The sequence below is a fragment of the Dunckerocampus dactyliophorus genome, chromosome 17, assembly GCF_027744805.1.
Source record: "Dunckerocampus dactyliophorus isolate RoL2022-P2 chromosome 17, RoL_Ddac_1.1, whole genome shotgun sequence".
Taxonomy (NCBI): domain Eukaryota; kingdom Metazoa; phylum Chordata; class Actinopteri; order Syngnathiformes; family Syngnathidae; genus Dunckerocampus; species Dunckerocampus dactyliophorus.
In genome coordinates, this window is record NC_072835.1 from 13,399,598 (window position 1) to 13,420,533 (window position 20,936).

The 20,936-nt window shown below is 40.6% G+C and overlaps 2 protein-coding genes across 2 annotated transcripts in view; both read right to left on the reverse strand.

Moving 5' to 3' along the window:
• Positions 1-4,073, reverse strand: part of mat2aa (methionine adenosyltransferase II, alpha a) — a 9,319-nt gene extending 5,246 nt beyond the window's left edge. The window contains exons 1-4 of the mRNA XM_054757502.1: positions 3,720-4,073; positions 1,381-1,458; positions 248-370; positions 58-170 (exon numbers count right to left, since the gene is read on the reverse strand). Of these exons, the coding sequence (XP_054613477.1) occupies positions 58-170; positions 248-370; positions 1,381-1,458; positions 3,720-3,813 (408 nt within the window). The 5' untranslated portion in view covers positions 3,814-4,073. The remainder of the gene's footprint in view (positions 1-57; positions 171-247; positions 371-1,380; positions 1,459-3,719) is intronic.
• A 1,246-nt stretch (positions 4,074-5,319) lies between these two features.
• Positions 5,320-20,675, reverse strand: LOC129170410 (inositol polyphosphate 5-phosphatase K). Its single transcript, XM_054757908.1, has 13 exons — positions 20,407-20,675; positions 18,302-18,778; positions 17,478-17,585; positions 17,273-17,381; positions 15,163-15,279; positions 13,610-13,785; positions 13,423-13,534; positions 11,921-12,030; positions 11,609-11,819; positions 9,455-9,592; positions 9,301-9,366; positions 9,119-9,223; positions 5,320-8,057 (listed from the first exon to the last, which is right to left on the reverse strand). Exons 2-13 carry the CDS (start codon positions 18,772-18,774, stop codon positions 7,593-7,595), a joined length of 2,190 nt encoding a protein of 729 aa, XP_054613883.1. The 5' UTR covers positions 18,775-18,778; positions 20,407-20,675; the 3' UTR covers positions 5,320-7,592.
• Between the last annotated feature and the right edge of the window lie 261 nt (positions 20,676-20,936).

The window sequence follows — 20,936 nt, forward strand, 5'->3', positions numbered from 1 at the left end:
GTTTTTGTCTACCAACCGCAAGTTTTCAGATGTATTTGCTTATGTGAGGCTTCAGACCTGGTCACCGGCGCCCACGTCCTCCTCCTTGCGATCGAGGTGAACGCCTTGAGCAATGTCAGAGGACTGCTGCTCTAAAGCCACAAGCACATTGCAGGTCTTGTAGTCAAAGCCTGCAGAGGACCAGCAAATAAGCTATTCAACTCTGAATTACACTGCTTTCAATATAAAGTTTTATGCTTCTACGTGCCTTTGGAGGAGTCGTCATAGCCGATGTGCTTGATTGTCTCTCGCACAACCTTCTGGTAGTCCACCACGGCCCTGGAGGTGATCTCCCCCGCCAGCAGGATCATCCCCGTCTTAGCCACCGTCTCTGCAGAGAGAGATAAGCGTAAATCTTATGTGTGACAGATCTTGTCATAGTCATCGTGAACTGAGTGCATTAGCTAAAAAACAACTGTCGAATGTTAAACCTGGGAAGAGACACTAGACTAAACACGATTATGAAAGCATGATGTGTTTTTAGTGAAAGGCAGAAAAAAGCCGTAGGACTAGTTCCATGTTCTTTTGTGGAAACATAATACAAAGCATACAGAGGAATTTGAGCCCCTTTGGTTAGTTCCAAAGGCTTCACAGTAAAATTGCTTAAAAAAACAACAAAAACAAGAAAGTTGTTTTTCTAAATGGATAAAGGCATCAAAGAAGCCACAGATAATACAAGTGTAGCTTGCATACAACCACCACTATATTTTTAGATCAATTAAACTGCCTCATAAACAAAAGGTCACATGGAAATGAAAAAAATACACCATTGTAATGTTTGTTGCAAAAAAATACATTTGTAGAACTACAAAAATAAATCACAATAAAAATTGTTGTAATTCATGACAATAAATATGGAATATTACAAAATTAAAGTCACTAATATGTGATAAGAATAAAGACATGCATTTAGAACAAAGTCATAATTTTTCAATAATAAATTTGTAACATTATGAGAATAATGTAATATGACAGTAAAAGTCATTTGAACAAATTCCAATCATAACAATACAAGAAAAAGTTGTTTTTATGAGAATGAAGTTTCAATATTATGATAAACATTTTGCAATTTTAATAAAAAGTCATATTACAAGGGGAAAAAACCCTGTAATTTTACCAGAATAAAGTCTCAACATTACAAGCATAAATAGATAACTGCGTTGAGATAAAGACTGTTGAGGGTGTTAAACTTTAAACTTTAGTGGCCAAAATAAAAGAAAAAAATTGCAAAGGCTGTTACATTTAGGTCTTGTAGGAATTTTGCCCATTACTCTCTTCTTTAAATATTGCACCTGTTTTCCCTGTTTGACTCTAGTAAAACAAACATGAGCAGGACCTTACCACATGCAACTTTGGCATCTGGGTCTTGTGTGAGGTGTGCATCCAAGACAGCATCGCTTATTTGGTCACAGATCTTATCTGTAAAAGAATAAATGTCACATAAAGGTAAATAATATCACACAAGTGGACACAATAGGCCTGTATTAAAATGAAATGTTTGCTGTTGCAGTCACAGTTTGCAGCACTGTATTATGCTGACAGCAGAATATTTTGCCTCTCTTGCGTAGCCGAGCAACATATTAGAATACCTCTCAGCATGATGCAACGCTGCAAACCACAACATAAGATTACTATTTCAGTGCAACGCACTTGGAACGGCTGACTGACATCGCCATAAGCAATTGTTTACATAATCAAAACCGAAACTAACCATCTCTTGCACATTTACTTGTGACTTCATTATTCATTTCTTTGTGCGTATTTTCATTTTCCTGTTTTCATATGATATTGTAGTGACGGGAGTATTGCGTATGGTTCTGAGCTTTGAATCATGGGTTGGGCTATAGGAGGCAGTGGCATTTGTCTGCTAGTTAGAGCCAGTCTGAGAAAGAAGAGCCGCTGAGCCGCATTGGCCCCATTGAAGTGTGTTGTGCGTCTTGCTTTCAAGAGGACGTTGCCATCAACACCTTAGCTTTGTGTTACAGGTGTCAAAGCAGATTAGTGTAATATCTAATAATCTCATTAATAGTTAATTAACTGTATTTGTACAATATGCCGAGGGCAAACAAAAAGCAAACTGCAGGCCGAAAATGGCCCCCAGGTTGCACTTTGCATGCTGTTTTGTAAACGCCAATAAAAGGCTGATTTATGCACAAGCATCCTGTCTTATTGTCATTCCATCAATATTACAATATCAGATGCTGCGGTCATTTTGTTGTATGTCTTGACTACAATGTTAACTTTCATACATGTGCAAATCTCTCTTCTGGTGTCTAATGATTAAAAAAAAGGGGGGCTAATACCATGCTTTTATTTTTAAGCTTATTTTGCACTGAACAGGAAGTGACTGTGTCCACGTTTTTATGCTGTGTAAATAGACAGTAGTTACAGGTATGTCGTGGTGGTTGTTTCACGGTGCTTAGCGATAACAAGGAAGTTGACAATACTCTAACATGTTGACAAAAACTGAACAATTTTTCATTAGAAATTACCCCTTTGGGTGTCAAATTTTATGTCGAGATAAGCATATATGTCAACGCCAACTTAAGCGGGCACTTTTTAGTACTAATAACAACACGTTGGACTAGGAATTGTGTTGTTTGAGCAGTTTCCACTGTATTATATTATTATTAAACATATTTATGGCCAATTACATTGTGCAGGTGTGGTCTGGTGGGTGCCTTTTGCAACAGCTCAGTATTCATGATGACGTTCTGGGACAGGTTAAACAACTTTCCAAGCAAGTGGCTGGAACTACTCCAGTGTTTCAAGAGCAAGTGTTCTAGCTGCAGCCATGACACCCATTTCACACAGCCATTTGTTGGAACAGCTGGCACTAAATGACACAGCAATGCCATAAATCTATATTTGGCTTTAACATTATTAGCGTGAATCAATTCAACATTGATTTCTTGCCCATTCTCTTTCCTAATGTATTTTTTCCTCCTACAGTTGAGCAGCAGTAACTCAATCTAGGAAATACTAGTAATCCTATTATGTGTTGCACTGTTTGCAAGACCGGTGTAGTTGAGCTACAATGTGATGACAAACGGTTCCCACCTCAATTTGGCTTGTTACATCAGGCAAAAGTTTCACCTCACCAAATAACACTAGAGGGTACACATTTGAATAATAATAATTAAAACAAGGATAGTATAAGAAAATACGCCCAAGTTACTTAATTATCAAATAGGACGCAAAAACATGACGAGACATGATGTCGGAACTATTATGGCGTTGCCAAGGTAAATCCTCAACAATAAATGAGAAAATAACACCACTCCTCCAAAAGGTACGCTGGTACTTTTAACGTGCGTATGCAAATAATGATAACATATTTTGACAAACTATACCAGACTCACAAAAATACGCACATTGTATACATTACACGACGTGTTTGTGATTGACAGGCAAGCTAGCTAGCTTCTTCGACAGCTAAACGTGACGCCAAACACAGAAGAAAAATATAAATAATACATTTTGTAAATATTTCAGTTTTTATAAATGTAACGATGTGGTTCATTTAAAATAAGATGCGCGTTAACAGTGTGACATGAAAGTGCGGCTCGCAAACACGTTGACAGCAACACCACATGACCTTGTTCCAAACACTAACGCTGTGCTGTTAAGCTAACATATTCACTTAAAAGAGTTTGTTTGTTTTTTTAATCCGATCTTACCAGGATGCCCTTCTCCAACGGATTCGGACGTGAAGAGGAAGCAGTCGTCTTCGACGAGCGAGTTGTTATGGAAACCGTTCAGCTCGCCGTTCATCTTGACCACTGTGTGTGTGTTAGCGCTGGCTTTTAGCAAACAAGCTAGCTATTCGGATGGATATTCTCTGTGTTCGCTACAAACAAACCCAATACTTTATCCACCCTTTCGTGTTCTCACTAAAAACCAAACGACCACCCTGCTTCTGTTCCAGTGAGAATGCCAAACTGGTTGGACTTCTCTTCCTATTTAATGGGACGAGATACAGAAATTGCCTATGGGGGAGTGCAGCCTACGTTGTTACAGCACGCACACCACGTGGGCGCAGATGGGCGTAAACTTGTAAACACAGTAGGGATAAAACTCAGCTTTATCTTGTAGATTAAAGTCCACAGATATATAAATCAGTCATCTTATGGTTTGCTTTTTCAGACCCAAAGTTATTTTGACGGTCCCTAAGCATTAGAATATGTGAACTACGGGCTTGAGTTCGAAAGAACACAAAATGGCCGCCGGCGGAAGATCATAGCACTTACTACAGTTAGGCAGATAGACCCAAATATCGATGTTATCAGGATAATTGTATCGGGTCGGTACTCGCGTGATGGGATGTATAGTTTTCAGGGCTGGACTATGTTTATTTTATATTTTATAACTATCTGTGTATTTTTTGTTATGTTATTCAAATATACTGGATATCTTAATATACTGTTATATTATTTACAAACTCAGGAAATAAGTAATTGGACACGTGGGCTTTTGGGGCAAAAAGGATTTGAATGAGAGCCAATAGTAGTTTTTGTTTAATTCTTTTACATTGATTTTATTTTGCTCGAACTATTTTATGTAATAAAAAGGGGATCATTTTTATTTCCTCATATTATTACATTGTTTTATATTGTTGTATTAAATATTATTAAATTGTTCTCAAGTAAGTTTGTTGATACATTTTTTTGCTTGCCTAAAATCTTTGTCCAGTGTTTTATTCTGATCACTATAATAATCACTATCAACAAATTAAAGGCAAAAATCACAAAATCATTCAATGATCTTGTAAAATATCGGTGTTGGCGATACTGGCCCTGCATTTACTTTGTACTCAATCGATACCAAAGTGTGTAGTACAGTTGTCCCTTGTTTATAGCAGTTAATTGGTTCCAGACCCATTTATGACTGTCTAAAGACGGTTTTTAACATTAGAGCCCTGGAGACATGAAATAACACCCCTTTAGTCACCTTTACAGTCTTAATATTCATTGTGCAACTCTTATGCTACAGGGATTTGAGACGGCCTGGCTAGCGAGCTAACAAGCTAGTGAGCTAACCAGTTAGACTCACATTTATTTCTTTTAAACTTAAGAAGGCAAAAACTTACCACTTCCACACGGAATGGGAGGAGAACTTTTTTTTTTCTTGGTCAGACATGCCATGGCAGACTTCATGCAGTGTTAAGGTAATGTAATATCAGGTAATATCTCAATGTTTTGTGTCATTACTGCCACCTAGTGACCAGAATACTACATATCACTTGTATTACAATATACTTGAACAAATAATAGACCAGAGTCTCCTGCAAAACAGCAAATGGTAATGGTTTAATTTTATTTGAACATGCATTCAAGTTACAATGTAACACATCACATAGTATTTATTAATTTCTGAAAAAAATGCAACATAGTGAGGGACAATCGAACCACCATATTGCGAGGGATGACTGTATCACCCACCTTTATCACAGAACACAATATGGCTGCCGCTGGCAGAGCACAGCGCTTGCATAAAGCGTCCAATCAGACGACAGACGATGCTGTGATGTCATTGTCTATGTCGCTCATACCCCGAGGGGGCATATTTTATGATGTTTAGTGGAACAAAAACAAAAACATTAGTTGACTGCAAAATAGAAATTGTTAACTAGCAACATAATGTAGTGGAACTTTTGCCAAGTGAACTTTTGCTGCAAGGAAATCAATAGAGAGATCATGGTAAGGGCAGCAATGATGTTGTGGCATGGCCGTAAGACCTTAGAACTCACACAGCGTCCAATCGGAAGACAGACATTGCTGTGATGTCATCATCCATGCTGCTCACGTCCACTCGGGGGCATCACGTAAGTCTGGGAGTTACATATTAGTCAGCGTTATTAATTAATCTGTATTTATTCTGGTTAATATTTATACTTCAATGAGGGGGTTTTATAGATGCTAAATAACTATAAAGGTAAATGAATTGTTCTGTTGGAATTTTTTTTTAATGAGGCTGGATGACATAAATACTGTATCGAAAGTACAAGTAAAAGATCTAGGACAGTCAATAAAACAATTGTGGTTTACTTATTAAACTTTTAGTATGGTTTTTCTTTTGTTTTCCTTCTGCCTTGTGTCGGAGCAAAATCGAAAGCCTCGCTAAGGCTTATGGTGATTTAATCTTGATGAAAAACTTCTAGATAAGCCTCACATGTTCTTCTGTAGATCTTCTTTATGTGGACACTTAAGTTTATAGATGTGATAGCAAGTTGTTTTCCATCTGGTGACCGTAGCAAAGGTTCAAATTATAGACTTGCGTTTTACAACACCTATGTACTGATTTTTAGACCACGCAATTTGCTATGTGAGTCAAATCATGTAATGCCGCATTGGGCAACACAGTAGAGCATTTTTTTGAAGTACTCGTGTTAGCCTTTATTACCACATTCACACAGGCTAGAAAAGACAAATAAAACCCTTTTTAAAAAAAATTAAAGCTCCCTCATTATCCAAAACATCATTTTTAATGACATTATTGCAGTAATATGTGTTTATGAGCGTCAAATGTGAGAAAAATCAATCATCTCCCTCACGTGTTGGCTGCATTTTTGTGAGAAGAGACGCTCAAACGCCCGTTTTGAAGTTGTGGCTTTTCATGATTTTCAAAAACGTCCTTCCTTATGGACATCTGACCCGCCCCTAGCTAGATGAGCCCGCCTTGAACACTTGAACAAAAATGCAGGCTTTGCCACACATCTTAAAATAAAGCCTGGCGCTCTGTCAACTGTCCATCAGACAGCTACAGACGTGAGAGCTGTAAGATCGATCATTTTGTTTTTCTTCACCTAATAGGCTAACCTAGCATGATGTTGCTGTTTAAATGCGAGCATAATTCTAGCACTGTAGTTCACATAGGTATGATAGCGTTGCTAACGTTCGTGTCCTCCTGTCTCACTCCTTAATGTTACGTTGTTGCATGTGAGTATGTCATCTATTACGTCGGACAAGTGCGGCAGTACAATGCAAATGTGGATGAGGTACACAACTGCGCTTCTTAGAAACACACACTGTCGGAGACAGGCGTGGACAAACATTAGCATCAAAGCTACAGACACACAAAACGCCATGTTCCCATTTGGGCTTACTAAAAGCATTTTTAAACTGTCTCAATTCCAACATCGAGGGTAGATTTTAGGCAAATTCCAATACACTATTGTGGCACCTCTCTAAATGATTTAAAATTGGTGAAACATACTATAATATGGGACCTTTAAAGCAAACGAGGAAACAATCACATTAGCCTGGATAGCCACTCACAGGGGGTCTATTCACAAAGCTGCAATGGTGTACTTTACCATGTTAAACTGATATGAATCACCTGATGTCATCCGTACTGTTTAGCAGTCAGTCCATATTTGGAGTGTCTGTATGTTTCCAACCCATCTCCACTGATCAATGGTGTGTGTTTCTACATGTTCGAGCACTGGAGCCAATAAAAGCACTTGTAACTGAGATGCGACTCCCACCTAAACACAGTGTAAGATACAACGTGGAATGTTTGCACGCTACCATTCTCATCCTATTTTCTATGTTTTATGTAGTGTTGCTTTGCCCGCCATGTCCCATGTGTTTGACCCCCGTAGGGCTGACATGAGCAGGCCTATGCTCCCCCAACATTGCAGCAATCAGGGCCTCCGGTGCCGAAACACCGCTGCCCGGAGACACAGGGCTGCAGGGACTGAGCGGGCTGATGGCCGGAGATGAGACAGAGCCCGCAGAAACCAGGCGTTCCTTTTTAGAGGCGGAACCGGGTGAGAGGCTACGTGTGTCTTTGGAGCGGGGACATAGGCTGAGGCCCTGCAAGGAAGGGAGGGGGTTGGAGGAGAGAGCCGGGACCGCAGGGCTCCGGCTGCGACGGTGGCGGCAGTGATGCTTGCTGGTTTTGGGGCTCGGGCTGCGGGAGTTGGGAGCCAGGAGGACCAAGGTGCTGTCATCTTCTGAGCTGACGTCAGTGCTGTCTGAGCGGTGGACGGACGGGCTGTAGATGGGAATCTTGATCTGCGGATAAAATGAAGGAATTTGCTAACACCATAAATAAATGCTGGAATTAACGCCTCTTTTCAGGTAACCACCGGGTCTCCTATAGTCGCTAGGTGCATGGTTTACAAAAGTCAACCACTTTCGGGGTTGGAACTCCACCAAAATTATTGGGAATTACTGGGAAAAACCCACAATATGCTTTGGAAGTTGCACAAAACTGACAAGAGCTCAGTTCAGCAAACATCAAAGAATGGTGTCACTTTTTTGCACGTTTTTACCAGCAGCAGTGGTAAACTTTTGTTTATATTTGCATGATACTTAAGAATGTTACTTTAAACATTATCTACAGTTAATAACTGTTTTAAGATGGGGACTGTTTGACCCTGGAACACATTATTTCCTATGTTAAAAACCTATGGCTAAACACGGTGGGGATGCGTTTCAGTTTTATGCTGCCAAAATCTGTAACAGTCTTCCTGAAGATGTGCGACAATCCTAAACTTTGGCAATGTTCAAATCCAGGCTGAAAACACTTCTATTAAAACCATGCAAATGAAAGTATTTCATCTGCACTCTTCATTTTTAGTTGTTTTGGTTTTATGGAATGATTTATGGAATTTTATGTAATGGGTTTAGAATGATTTTATCAAGTGATTTTCCCCTTCTTTTCTGTAAAGCACTTTGAATTCCCTTGTGTACGAATGGTGCTCTATAAATACACTTGCCTTGCCTAAAAAACATCCAAAAACCAAACCCTGCATGCCGCAGCAGTTTCACTGACGCCACAAACCCAGAGAGCACACCCACACTTGTACGTTCTATATTCTATCTTTTGTCATAAAGGTTAACTATTAATATTTTATTGTTTTATCAGTGCGGTAATGTGATCTTCAGTCTGATGACATACGCATTTTTATGAGTTTGTGTTAGAATCATATCGCTCTCGTCAATTTTTCTTTTTTATTGGAACCTGTTTGCGTTTTTGCACAACTCGTACAGTATCACAGACAACCAGCGGGATACACCGAGGTCATCCACAACCCATGCAAAGTTCATCGGAAACATCACGGCAGCCGTACCTGTACGTGCGATGACAAACCAACAATGCTGTTCATGTTGTTGCTGTAGTAGCCTAGGATGTATTCACCATCATCTCTAGGCAAGTCCTCTTCTGCAAAGCACACCTGCAAGCAGCAAACAAGCAGGAATGATCCCAGTGGTCCATTTTGAAAAAGAATGAATGATGAAACAGGTGTCCCACCTGCCCTGCGTGCTCTCCCTTGGTCCACACATAAGCTTGGTAGTCTTTGTGGTGTCTGAATCCAGCCTGTGCACACGCACATGCATAAATGATTACATTGTACAAACGTAATCATATCTATTATGGGAGAATAACAACAGGTACAGATTTTTACCTTGTATATTGCGACCCAGTCCCATGAGCTGCGATGATAATTGGATGCCAACGTCAATCTTACTGTGGCGTCGGAGACTTTACTCCATTCCTTGTTTACGTGCAGCTCCACCAGGGCCATGTCCACCCTGAAGGGGAACTAGAGAAGAAGTAGACTGCATGTTTATGCTCATAAACTAATGACTAAAAAAAAAATTTTTTTTTTTGTTTGTAATATTACATGGTTTTATTTGTGTAAAATTATGACTTTTACTTGTAAAATTTGTATTTATTTTTTGTAATTTAACAGATTTATTGATGTAAAATGATTACCTTTTTTGTAAAATTTATATTTTTTGTTGGAATATTAGAGATCCATCCATCCATCCATCCATTTTCTATGCCGCTTCTCCTCATTAGGGTCGCGGGGGCATGCTGCGGCCTATCCCAGCTGACTTCAGGCAAGAGGCGGAGTACACCCTGTACTGGTCACCAGCCAATCACAGGGCACATATAGACAAACAACCATTCACACTCACATTCATACCTATGGACAATTTAGAGTCGCCAATTAACCTAACATATTATGTTTTTACTTTGTGTGTTTTGCGCTTTCGTTTCAGATGCCCTCACCCAACAGCTTGGTAATTCTATGAATGAGGATACTTTTGCTCGAGCAGTGGGAAAGTGTCTCTGCTATGCACCAGATCCAACTGGAGGATTTGGGCCTGGCAATGAATGAAATGAAATACATTTTATTTTAATTTCTGCTATAAAAGTATGTGTGAAAATCATGTATCTTTTAAGCCTATGACATCCTGATTGTAGATCAAGTAGGATTTGAATTAAAATGCTGGTATTGAATATTGAAGCATTAAATGATCCCGACTTCATGTGTTGTCATCATTGAAATGTTGTTGAAATCACGTTGATTTGTAGTTCTGTTGACATTTAAGCGTGGTTTCAATGTTCATACTTGTCTATGGTTAGGAAATCAACGTTGTCGCAGTGTTAGCAGTGGGTGCAAACTGATTCTAAATCGACATTGAAGCCCGAAAATTCAGCATAGTTATTTCAATGTCGCCTTGCTGTCTGAGATAGTTTTATCAAAGTGTAAAATGATGATTTCTTGTAAAAATGAGTATTTTTGTTCTAATATTACAGAGTCATCTAAAATGATGACATTTTTCTTGTAAAATTAATATTTTTGTTGTAACGTTACATTTATTCAATTAAAATTACATTTTTTGTTGTTGTAATATTATGTATTTGTGTAAAATGAAAAACCTTTTCATGCAAAATTAGTACAGCGGCACCTCGGTTAACGTCTGCCCCGGTTAGCGTGTTTTTTGGTTAACAGCCAACATTTGTGCTAAAATTTTGCCTTGGTTTGCGTTCGTTCACCTGGTTAGCGTGCAATATGGCACGCGTAACATACTGTTGTATTTGTGCTTGGTTTGTTTACGCAGCCATCTTTGATCATCTTGTTGATACTTTCTTCACACTTTCCCACGGCAGCTTGTAAGACACATTCTGGAATGAAACGGCCAAACAATGGACCCTGCAGACATGCATAGCATGGCGAGTTTGCAAGCGTAGACAAACGTGCCTCCAAACTCTTCCATCCCTCCTTTTCGTGGTTGTTTGCCAAGGGTGTCCACTACTGCTAAAATTATGTTAAAAACTTCTCCATTTCATATGTCGTGTTTGTGGGATTGTTTCTTGAATGCAAAACTGTGCATGTTCAAAAGTCATTAACAGACCTCTCTGCGTATATTTTTTTGGGCCACATGAGTGCAGTAACAGTTTAAAAAAAAGGATAGCTCGACAAGCATAAGTTCCTTTCCTCCCGCTCCCTCTTTGCAAAACTAGGTAAAAGTGTGTTTCGTGTTAAAATTTGTGTGTGACTGGAACGGATTAATTGGATTTACATTATTTTCTATGGGAAAACTTGCCTTGGTTAGAGTCCATTTTGGTTTGAGTGTGACCTTCTGGAACGAATGAATGACGCTAACCAAGGCACCACTGTATTTCTTTGTTGTAATATTACACAGTTTTCTTCGTGTGAAATAATCTTGTCTCACTAATTCCCTAATAGTGTACTTCTAATATTTTGTAAAATGGAATGACGAATGATTCAAAAAAGAATGAAATATGGAAATAAAAAGTGACTCACGTGCAAAGAGAAGAGCGCAGACACAGGCTTGTGATCACTGATGGTGAAGGCCATGTGGCTCCTGTAAGCGTGCTGTGTAACTTCGGTGGCACCACCCAGCCACGAGGTCAGACCCCTCTGCAGGGCTGCATTGTGGGTAGGAACTGGGGAGCCCTTTTGGCGGAGGCGCCAAAGGATACGGTCGGTCCATGCGGGCTTCCTCTTTTTAGCACTGAGACAAATGAGGTTTGAAAAAAAAAAAAAAACACCGTGGTGAGCTTCAGTAAAAGACTATCTGGACATGAAAACTTGTGTTGGGGTTGAGGTTATGACCTTGTGTCATAGGTGTGTGTGCCCACGTCAAACTTATACGTGGGCGGGAATTGTAGCGGCCCCTCCAGGAAGCCTTCCAGGATGGATTCTGTGTTTTTAGCCATGTTGAGCTGAGAACAACACAAACACGACATCACTTCATAGATTATGTATACACGCACATAGTATTTTTATACCGTTTTACAGTACACATGAACATTATGTTATTTTTAGTGTGTATCCTGCAAACCTCATCCATCCCGAAAAACCTCTAGAGTTTGCTTTTTATTGGGCTTTTTTTGGTGACACTTACTCCAGAAGAAGAATCAGCATCCACACATGGTGTTAGGTTAAGGTTATGAAGCCGTGTCCCAATACTTTTGTTATTAACATGACATTACTGACATATCATTAACAGTGTTTAACTTATTTTTACACTTGCATGACAGTCAATAAACAACGCAAATGTGACTTAAAACATTGCCTGTACAGTTAATAAAGTTTTATGATGGCAAGAGTTTGACCCTGGAACAGATTATCACCTCCGCCAAGAGCAAGCGCGGATGTGACGTTTTTGCCAGCGTTTGTTTGTTTGTGTTTCTGAATGGATTTGGATGAATTTTTCGGAAATGGGATATGGAAGAACTGATTACATTTTGGGGGTGATCCGGATCACCGTCTGGATCCAGAACGTTTTTGAAGGATTCTTTAACATTGTGAGATAGGATCATTTTCGGCATTTGTGTATATAACTCTACAAAAAATGGTCACAGCACTTGCGAAAAAAAAAAAAATACAGGACAAGTTTCCAACAGGTTCTACAAAATACCAAAGACTGATCCAGATAATGGAATAATTCCAGATACTATGAACCAGAATATGAAAAAATAGGGGACCTTTGGAATTTTCATCGTAGGATGGCAGCAAATGAAGCTATAAACATGCAATAAACACCATTATGTACTGTACTTGTATAGCCAAGACAGTGTGGAATCTGGAGTGTGCCAACGGATTTGTTGTATCGTCAAAAGCTATGCAGCTAGATACAAAAGAAAACAGCCATTGCGCAAAATGCGATTTTTGTGAATAACGACTGAACTAATATTGATATCATTATGAATCCCATTGCTAATGGTATGTTTCATGGTCAAGGAATCTGGATATGTAGATAAAATAAATGTAGGACTAATAGGACTAATATTTATGGTGTAAATCACAATATGGGGGGAACTATCCGAGTGCTTTTCTAGTTTTCATACAGTATACATATTATTTTCTAGTTTTGATAAAGTATACATATTATTGCGATGTTCATACTTACAAAGGAGCCTCTAAAGTTAGCATTTTATTTGTCTTCTATTTCAACACTTCACAAAGGTTGCAAGGGTTTTTCGATTAAGACGGGTGCCCAAAAGTGTGTCACGGCCCTTACATAATGCATATGACAACGAAGCATTTCTGTGACTTCAGGAGTCAGTTTGTGCAACAGCGCCCTCCGCTGGTGATCAGTGCACAAAACTCACCTGATCTCTTTCCCACAGCAAAGGAAGCTTATTGCTGTCTATTGCACATTTCACCACATGGATGTCATAGTCTTCGATTCGGAAATTCAAATCCCCAAACCAAAAGACAACACTAAAAGGGCAAAAGGGACAAACGCAGCGTTGTAAGAGAAGTTGCATAAACGCTGTTATATCAAGAGACACCCACTCATGATCCAGCACCCCGGTGGCAGCTCCTCCTTCAAACTGCTGCTGCTGCAGGATGCTCTCAAAGTCCTCCATCCTCTGCTCCAGGTTCCTCATGTGAGCGGGCAGGTGACAGTTGAGGAAGCACACTGGGTGGCCGAACACCGCCATTCTGGCACTCACGCCGCCTTTATTACCCTGCAGGACACATAATGCCGGCTTTAAAAATCACGCTAAACACCACCATATTCGCCATGCTCGGATATTATTTTTTTCAACCTGGATATTTTAAATGAAAATAATTCTTTACAGTACAGTTCCATTAAATGTATTTGTTAATCCTCACGACTGATCGAGTCATACAACCGTTTGTATTTTTCTTTAGTATATAATATACTGTATATAATGGATTAACATTCTATCCATATATCTCCTGTGTTGCCTATCGTTTGAAATGTCAACCTGAATTTGTACCGTTATCAGTAGCTATTTAATCTTCCAAGCACATTTCTATGAAATGTGGCCTGATTAATGAATGTTTGTAATACATTTTATTTACAAGTGCCTTTCAATACGCTTTCACATAAAATACAAATACAAAGAGATAAAAAAAAGGAAATAAAAATGAAAATGTTTAAATAAAAATGTTATTATTTACATATATTTCCCTTTTCTATAATAAAATTTCTGTAATTTATCATTTATATGTATATATTAAAACACAATTTACATTTTAAATGTCCTACTTTCATGTGTTTATTTTATTAGACGTATTTCTTTATTTCAATATATTTGAACAATCATACTTTATATTATTTTGTTTTATTGTTATGAACTTCTGTTTATATACCATATTTACAGTATATTGATTATCCACATATACCCTGCATATACATTCACATTTGTGTGTGTAATATATATATATATATATATATATATATATATATATATATATATATATATATATATTAACAAGCCTATATTTGTCTGAGTTGAATGAAATTTGCTTTAAATTTGCAGGGTCAAGAGCTATAATGTCAAACAAGATTTTGTCCAATTTCTATCCAATTTTATCACATTTTTGGGCATAATTTGTGCTGTAGATGCATTTTCTTTTGGTAATTTTGTCAAATAAACGTAAAAAATCCCTTTTAACCCATTCAGACTGTCCTCCCTATGTAAAGGTTAGGATGTAGTTTTCCACGCTTATACAGCATCTTATTAAGTAAAAGCAGGTCCGGGAGCAGCCAAATACAGCCTTCCTATGCATGGTGACAAATGTTGAAAGCTTGGCAGAGGTCTAATGCTGTTGTTTTTGAAGCAGAATGTGGGCCAGACGCCTGCTGCTGCTGCACTGACCTCAAAGAGAAGGAGACTGCAGTAGCAGACTGTTGTAACGCTTGCTGACATCAACACTCAGTCATGAAGGTCACACTCTTGACATATGCAGCCACACGTGCAAGCACCTGCCGGCACGGACCACCTTTCGAAGCCTCCTCGTCCTAATTCTGTCTACTGAGATGTGCAGTACCAGTTCTGCAATGTCATAAAGACGGAGAGCGGCACCGCACGTACCCAACATCCCCCAAGTCCTGTACGCGTACTCTGTGTCTGCACGCCTCGGAGGAATGGAAGATGGCAGAATTTTGAGAAGACCAGCAGCAGGACTCCTTGCATTCGCTGGGACGCCACCTACACAGAAGGAAAAAATACATAAAAATACATACAATACTGCATGACTAGACACTCATTTGGGCATAGTAAAAGTGTAAATAGTAGTACGGGTACAAGAATTAGCAATGACACTCATGAAGGTTCATTTATCGGCATTCTAAAAATGTGAATTCAAATTTGTGTAATAATTTGGACTTTTTCAAACAATCATGTGACCTAATACCTGTACTGGCGGAGGCGTGGATGGTGAGGGTGTTTGGGCCTTTCAACACTATACACCCTCATCAAAGGTGGTCAACTACAGTGTGATCAAGCCTGAGCCCAATCGTGAGTAGAGTAGTGCCTGGAAGGTGGGGGGAGGGGTGTGCGGTGGAGTGAGATCCCGACCTGTGACCAAACACTGCCCTGCCAGACCGGGTCGTCACTCAACCTCCCTCCTTCCCCCCACGCCCTATCTTTGGGTAAGGGCAGGAAGGGAGGTGGGTTGCAAACTTCATTGTGGTCGTCAGGTGGGCAGCCTCCTTCATTGGTGTTTTGATGATAGGCCCACGACACCTCCAGAGAGCTCATCGGCAACACCTGGCGTCCCAGGTGTGTCCCCCTCTGCTTTGAGCCCAGCAAGGGTCCTTGCGCTTGATCCATAGCCACTGGCTGCGTCTTTCGGCCGCTTCAGAGATTGATCCTGATCTTGTTGTCTGTCGCAGAGCCCGTCCATGGATACCAAGGTCTTTCATGAGCCTGATGCTAGAGGAAGCCACAAAACCTCTGCATCCTACTTCAGCTGGATAGACCTCGGCCTTCCATCCTCGTTGTTGAGCAACTGCTGGCAGGTCTGTGTAGCGCAGTTTCTTTTGTTCATAGGCTCTTTCGGTGGAATCCTCCCATGGGACCATGAGCACTATGATATTGACCACCTTTAGTAAAGGGGACCATAGCACCAAGTCTGGCCTGAGTGTGGGTGGTGGCTGCAATCTCTGGGGGAAAGATTAGTTGCTTGCCAATATCAACTAGCATTTTCCAATCTTGGGCCATGGTTAACTGTCCAGTTTCTGGGTTGGTAAGGGGGTGGTGAGGCTGTTTCTGTCCCACCCATCCATTTTCTATGCCGCTTATTCTCATTAGGGTCATGGGGGTATGCTGGACTTTGGACTTTCGCCCAGCTGACTTTGGGCGAGAGGCGGGGTACGCCCTGGACTGGTCGCCAGCCAATCGCAGGGCACATATAGACAAACAACCATTCACACTCACATTCACACCTATGGACAATTTAGAGTCACAGATTAACCTAACATGCACGTTTTTGGAATGTGGGAGGAAACCGGAGTACCCAGAGAAAACCCACGCACGGGGAGAACATGCAAACTCCACACAGAGATGCCCAAGCGGAGATCTGACTGTGTGGCCAACATGCTAACCACTCGGCCACCGTGCAGGCCCCCGTTTCTGTACCTCTAGAATTAATGTTGGCACAGGAATTGGTAGCTCTCAGGGGCAAGGAGTTGATGGTGTTCCTCGTGCTCTCAAGGACTGCTGCCAGACTCTTGAGGACCTGATTGTATCTCCGGGTGTAGAGGCCTTGTGTGAGGCCTGTCCTATACAGTATCTGGTCAAGATGTGTTGGATAGTCGCTGGGCAGAGAGTGCGGGTTGGGTCCTTGCCATATCACTGGTGATGTTTTTTTGCTTGTGCTCCAAATTATACCACTTTTGGGGCATTCAACTATGATGATATAATAAACGGTATATATGATCAATATTAATAATAGCTGAGAGTTGCAGAGAAATACACAACACAATATTATTCCAATATTTTGCCAACAACACAGCAATTGCGTGATAATCCATACAATATCTATTAAATGTCTTTTAAACAATTCACATATGATGATGCTATACCCGCCATTAAGTATCCAACTACACATACTTGAAAATCAGATAAGGAATATGTGCAATATCGCGATATCGACATCCAAAAGGTGTCCTGTATGAGCCTTAAACCCTCATTGACTGACCAAGACATATCCAAAGGGGCTGAGTGTGTCCATGCAAAGCTCGCTCCACTGGTCTGAAAAAAGAGCATCCTTCAGCCGCTTGTTGATCATGGAGTTGACCTCCTGAAGTCTGGAAGACAGCGTGAGGACACACACAAAAACAGTGGTCAGCAGGAAGGCGACAGATGAGGGAGTAGGCTTTCCTGGCTCAGGATCTGCTGCTTACCCAATGACAAACATGTCAACACTACCATCTGACACGTTTTCTCCAAACAGAGCGCTGATGTCATCTGGTGGCACTGCCGAACCCACGTTCCATGTGGCGATGTGGACCCTGAGACGACATTGACATTAGCTCTCAGTACTGTGTAATCTGGAGCAGGCTGTGGTTAAGTGCAATTAATCCCTCCTTTTTTTTTTTTTTTTACCCCGCCCCCCGATGACCCTGCATTTGCTGTACACGTCATTACATAACACACGGGGGGGTGGGTGGCGGGGACAAAACAGCAGACATTGTTTTACTGAGAACAACCAAAAATCATGGAACCGTTTTGGTAGCATACCCTGCAAACCAATTAGCTGCCGTATACCCCACTATAAGGCGGTAGAACCATGTGATTTATCCTAGCCAATCAAAGAAAGGTAATAACAATGGAAATGTTCAAATCAAATATAATGCAGTTATATTATCAGCATTATACATTTTCTGATAATGATTAGAGATTTTGAAAATGTTACTGAAGTAAAATATAAACATGGCCATCATTTAAAACTAACATTACTTATTTCTTTTAACCCCCCCATGAAAGTACTGTATGTACAAGTGGAAAATGTATGTATATTTATATAAATGTATATAATATATATTTCATGTATATATATTTTGATTTATATTGTTATACAGGACATAAATATTACTAAAACTTACCACCAATTAAATGAATAGTGTCAACTAAACCCAAGCATTATTATGTTATGAATAAAATATATATTATATTATATATACTGTAAACACTCAGGCTTCAATAAAGGAGTAATTAAGTGTCTCACCTGAAGTCATTGTTATCTCCACTCGTCTTTTCCGTCTGCGCTCGTGTCGTAAAGGCAGGGGCTTGAGGACTGAGGCTGCAATTCGGGCTCAAGGAAGAGGACTGAGGAATTTGAAGAGGGACTGAGAAATCGGATGGGGAATGAGAAATGACATTCTGAGGTCCTGAGATGCAAACTGGGATCAAATCTATGTCCTTGGCAGGACAAGCTGGGACTCTGACAGTCCTCGGAGCAGGTTTAGTTCCGAGAGAGGTGGGTCTCGGTCGACTTATACCCGACCCGGACTTGATGCGGCCTGATTGGTTTGTGAGAGTGTTGAGTCCAGACTGCTTGTCCTGCAGAGTCCCTGATGGGCTAATCAGAGGTGGCCCTCGAGGTAAAACTGGACCAGGTTTGGGTAGTACACAGGGTTGGGGTTGCACCTTGGGACCACATGAGTTGGCGGTGGTGTGTTTCTGCTGCATGTGATCCATCAGCCTGTGAAGAACAGAAGGAGAATCGTTAAATATGGCTGGCCATGAACGATAGTAAGTAGCATTGAGACAGTGTATGATGTCAGCGTGCTTGGAATGTGGCCTTTGAAGGTTGTAACCTCTTAAATGTAACAGTGCATGATTGTTTACATAAACACACAACCAACGTGTCAACATTGTAGCTGTAGCTAGAAAGTAAACAGAATTTCTTGGATTTATTTTTTTTGTAGTCACATGACTTATATGTTTGGATGGCTGTCTTGTTGCTAAGCAAAATAAATACACCTGTCATGCTCATGAAACTTTTCTGAAAACATGTAAAACAACACAACCAAGTCAAATTGCATTTGAAAATAGGGGTAATTTATGGAAAATGAGGAAAGACTGAGAGCAGAAGAGGATTTTTTTTCCCCCCATGAAAGTTAAAATACGGGAAACACGAGGTCGCTGGGAAAGAAGGGCCGAGCTTGTTGCTAGGCAGAGTAAATATATGCCATGTTGCTCATTACGCTGTTTCCGCTGCAACACACAGCAGAGGACGGACAGGGAGAGGCGGCAGCAACTAGCCCTTTTAAAAAGCTGGCTTTTTTCTTTGTTTTTCTTTGTCATGTCGCTGCTCTGGGGCTGCACGGTGGTCTAGTGGTTAGCATGTTGGCCAACACAGTAACAGCCTGGAGATGGGGAACACCTGGGTTCGATTCTCCTTTGGGCATATCTGTGTGGAAGTTGCATGTTCTCCCCGTGTGTACGTGGGTTTTCTCCGGGTACTCTGGTTTCCTCCCACATTCCAAAAACATGCATGTTAGGTTAATTGGCGACTCCAAATTGTCCATAGGTGTGAATGTGAGTGTGAATGATTGTCTATATGTGCCCTGCGATTGGCTGGCGTCCAGGGTGTACCCCGCCTGTCGCCCGAAGCCAGCTGGGATAGGCTCCAGCATGACCCCGCGACCCTAAAGAGGAGAAGCGGTATAGAAAATGGATGGATGTCGCTGCTCTGCGTGAAAAGCATCAACACAAAATTGGGTTGATGAGTTTGACCCGGCAACTTCCCGACTTGGGAGGTAGTATCAGAACCGTAAGACTCCACTTCCACCTTATTTCATATTGTCAAATGTCCCACTTGGTTGGGATCTGTGTGAAATGCACAGATGAATAATTGCTAAAATGTGTCCTCTGCTAAGACTCTGACGCACCATTTTTGCACTAAACGTTTTCGAAATGCAGAAGGCAATATAAAGCTGTTTACCACTACAGTGCCATCTGTTGGATGTGGTGGGGCACTGCTACTCGGCTGAAATTGTGTTGTTTGATGCACGTCACTGAGCACCTGCACCTCACATTAATGATCCCTACTGATGATGCCATCATGAGTCTGCAAAGTTTGGACCTCTGGTCTGTTCCTGTGCAATGTTAATTAGCACCTGACCTCTTTTTTTCTGCCAGCTGAGCTCAGACAGACGAGCGCTACTCTTGTTATTCTAAGCAACCAGAAATGACACTGCGTTTACATTATTCATGATATGCAAATGAGGGTCTTGTTTTTCCCTTTATAAAAGGAAGAGCAAATCAGCATCAAAACTGAGCATTGCCACCGCTGTTATATTTCAATAAAAAAACGAATTGTCCGACCTTTCATACGTGCTGCTCCTCCAAGGTGAAGTTGAGCTGATAAATTCCGTCAAGGTGGCGGTGGATCATTGGTCACCTTTCCTCTGTGGCATGCACGCCAGCCTGCGCCATCAAAGGGAGTCCAGTCAGGTCTTGATGAAGGATGTGCACGCCACCCGGGGTTGTCGGGACAGGACGGGAGGCGGACGGTCATGTGACCGCGCGCATGTTTCTGCTGTTTGACAGATGATGGTGGCTGGCTATCATCCGACTTAATGTTGTAACATGCAGCATCCTGCACGTCATCCACTTACCTCCCTCTTCCATCTATGACGCAAACATCTTATAGTAGAGAGATCAATTTACCACAATTTCAACTTTAATCTCGAAAAATGTACCCTACACACAACACGATATTGTATGACAAAAAAATAATACATTTTAAAATACATGTGTGATAACTTGATTAAAGAAATTATGTCAATATATATTCATGGAAATAATATTCATTATAATTGTATCTAATTTATAAACAAATATTCCTTAACATG

Excerpts from the sequence above, each read along its gene's own strand:
- LOC129170410 (XM_054757908.1), bottom strand. The coding sequence starts at position 18,774 with ATGGATCACATGCAGCAGAAACACACCACCGCCAACTCATGTGGTCCC. Across the intron at positions 11,820-11,920 it reads ACACACACCTATGACACAAG|TGCTAAAAAGAGGAAGCCCG; the intron begins GTCATAACCTCA and ends CATTTGTCTCAG. Across the intron at positions 9,367-9,454 it reads ACTGGGTCGCAATATACAAG|GCTGGATTCAGACACCACAA; the intron begins GTAAAAATCTGT and ends GCGTGTGCACAG.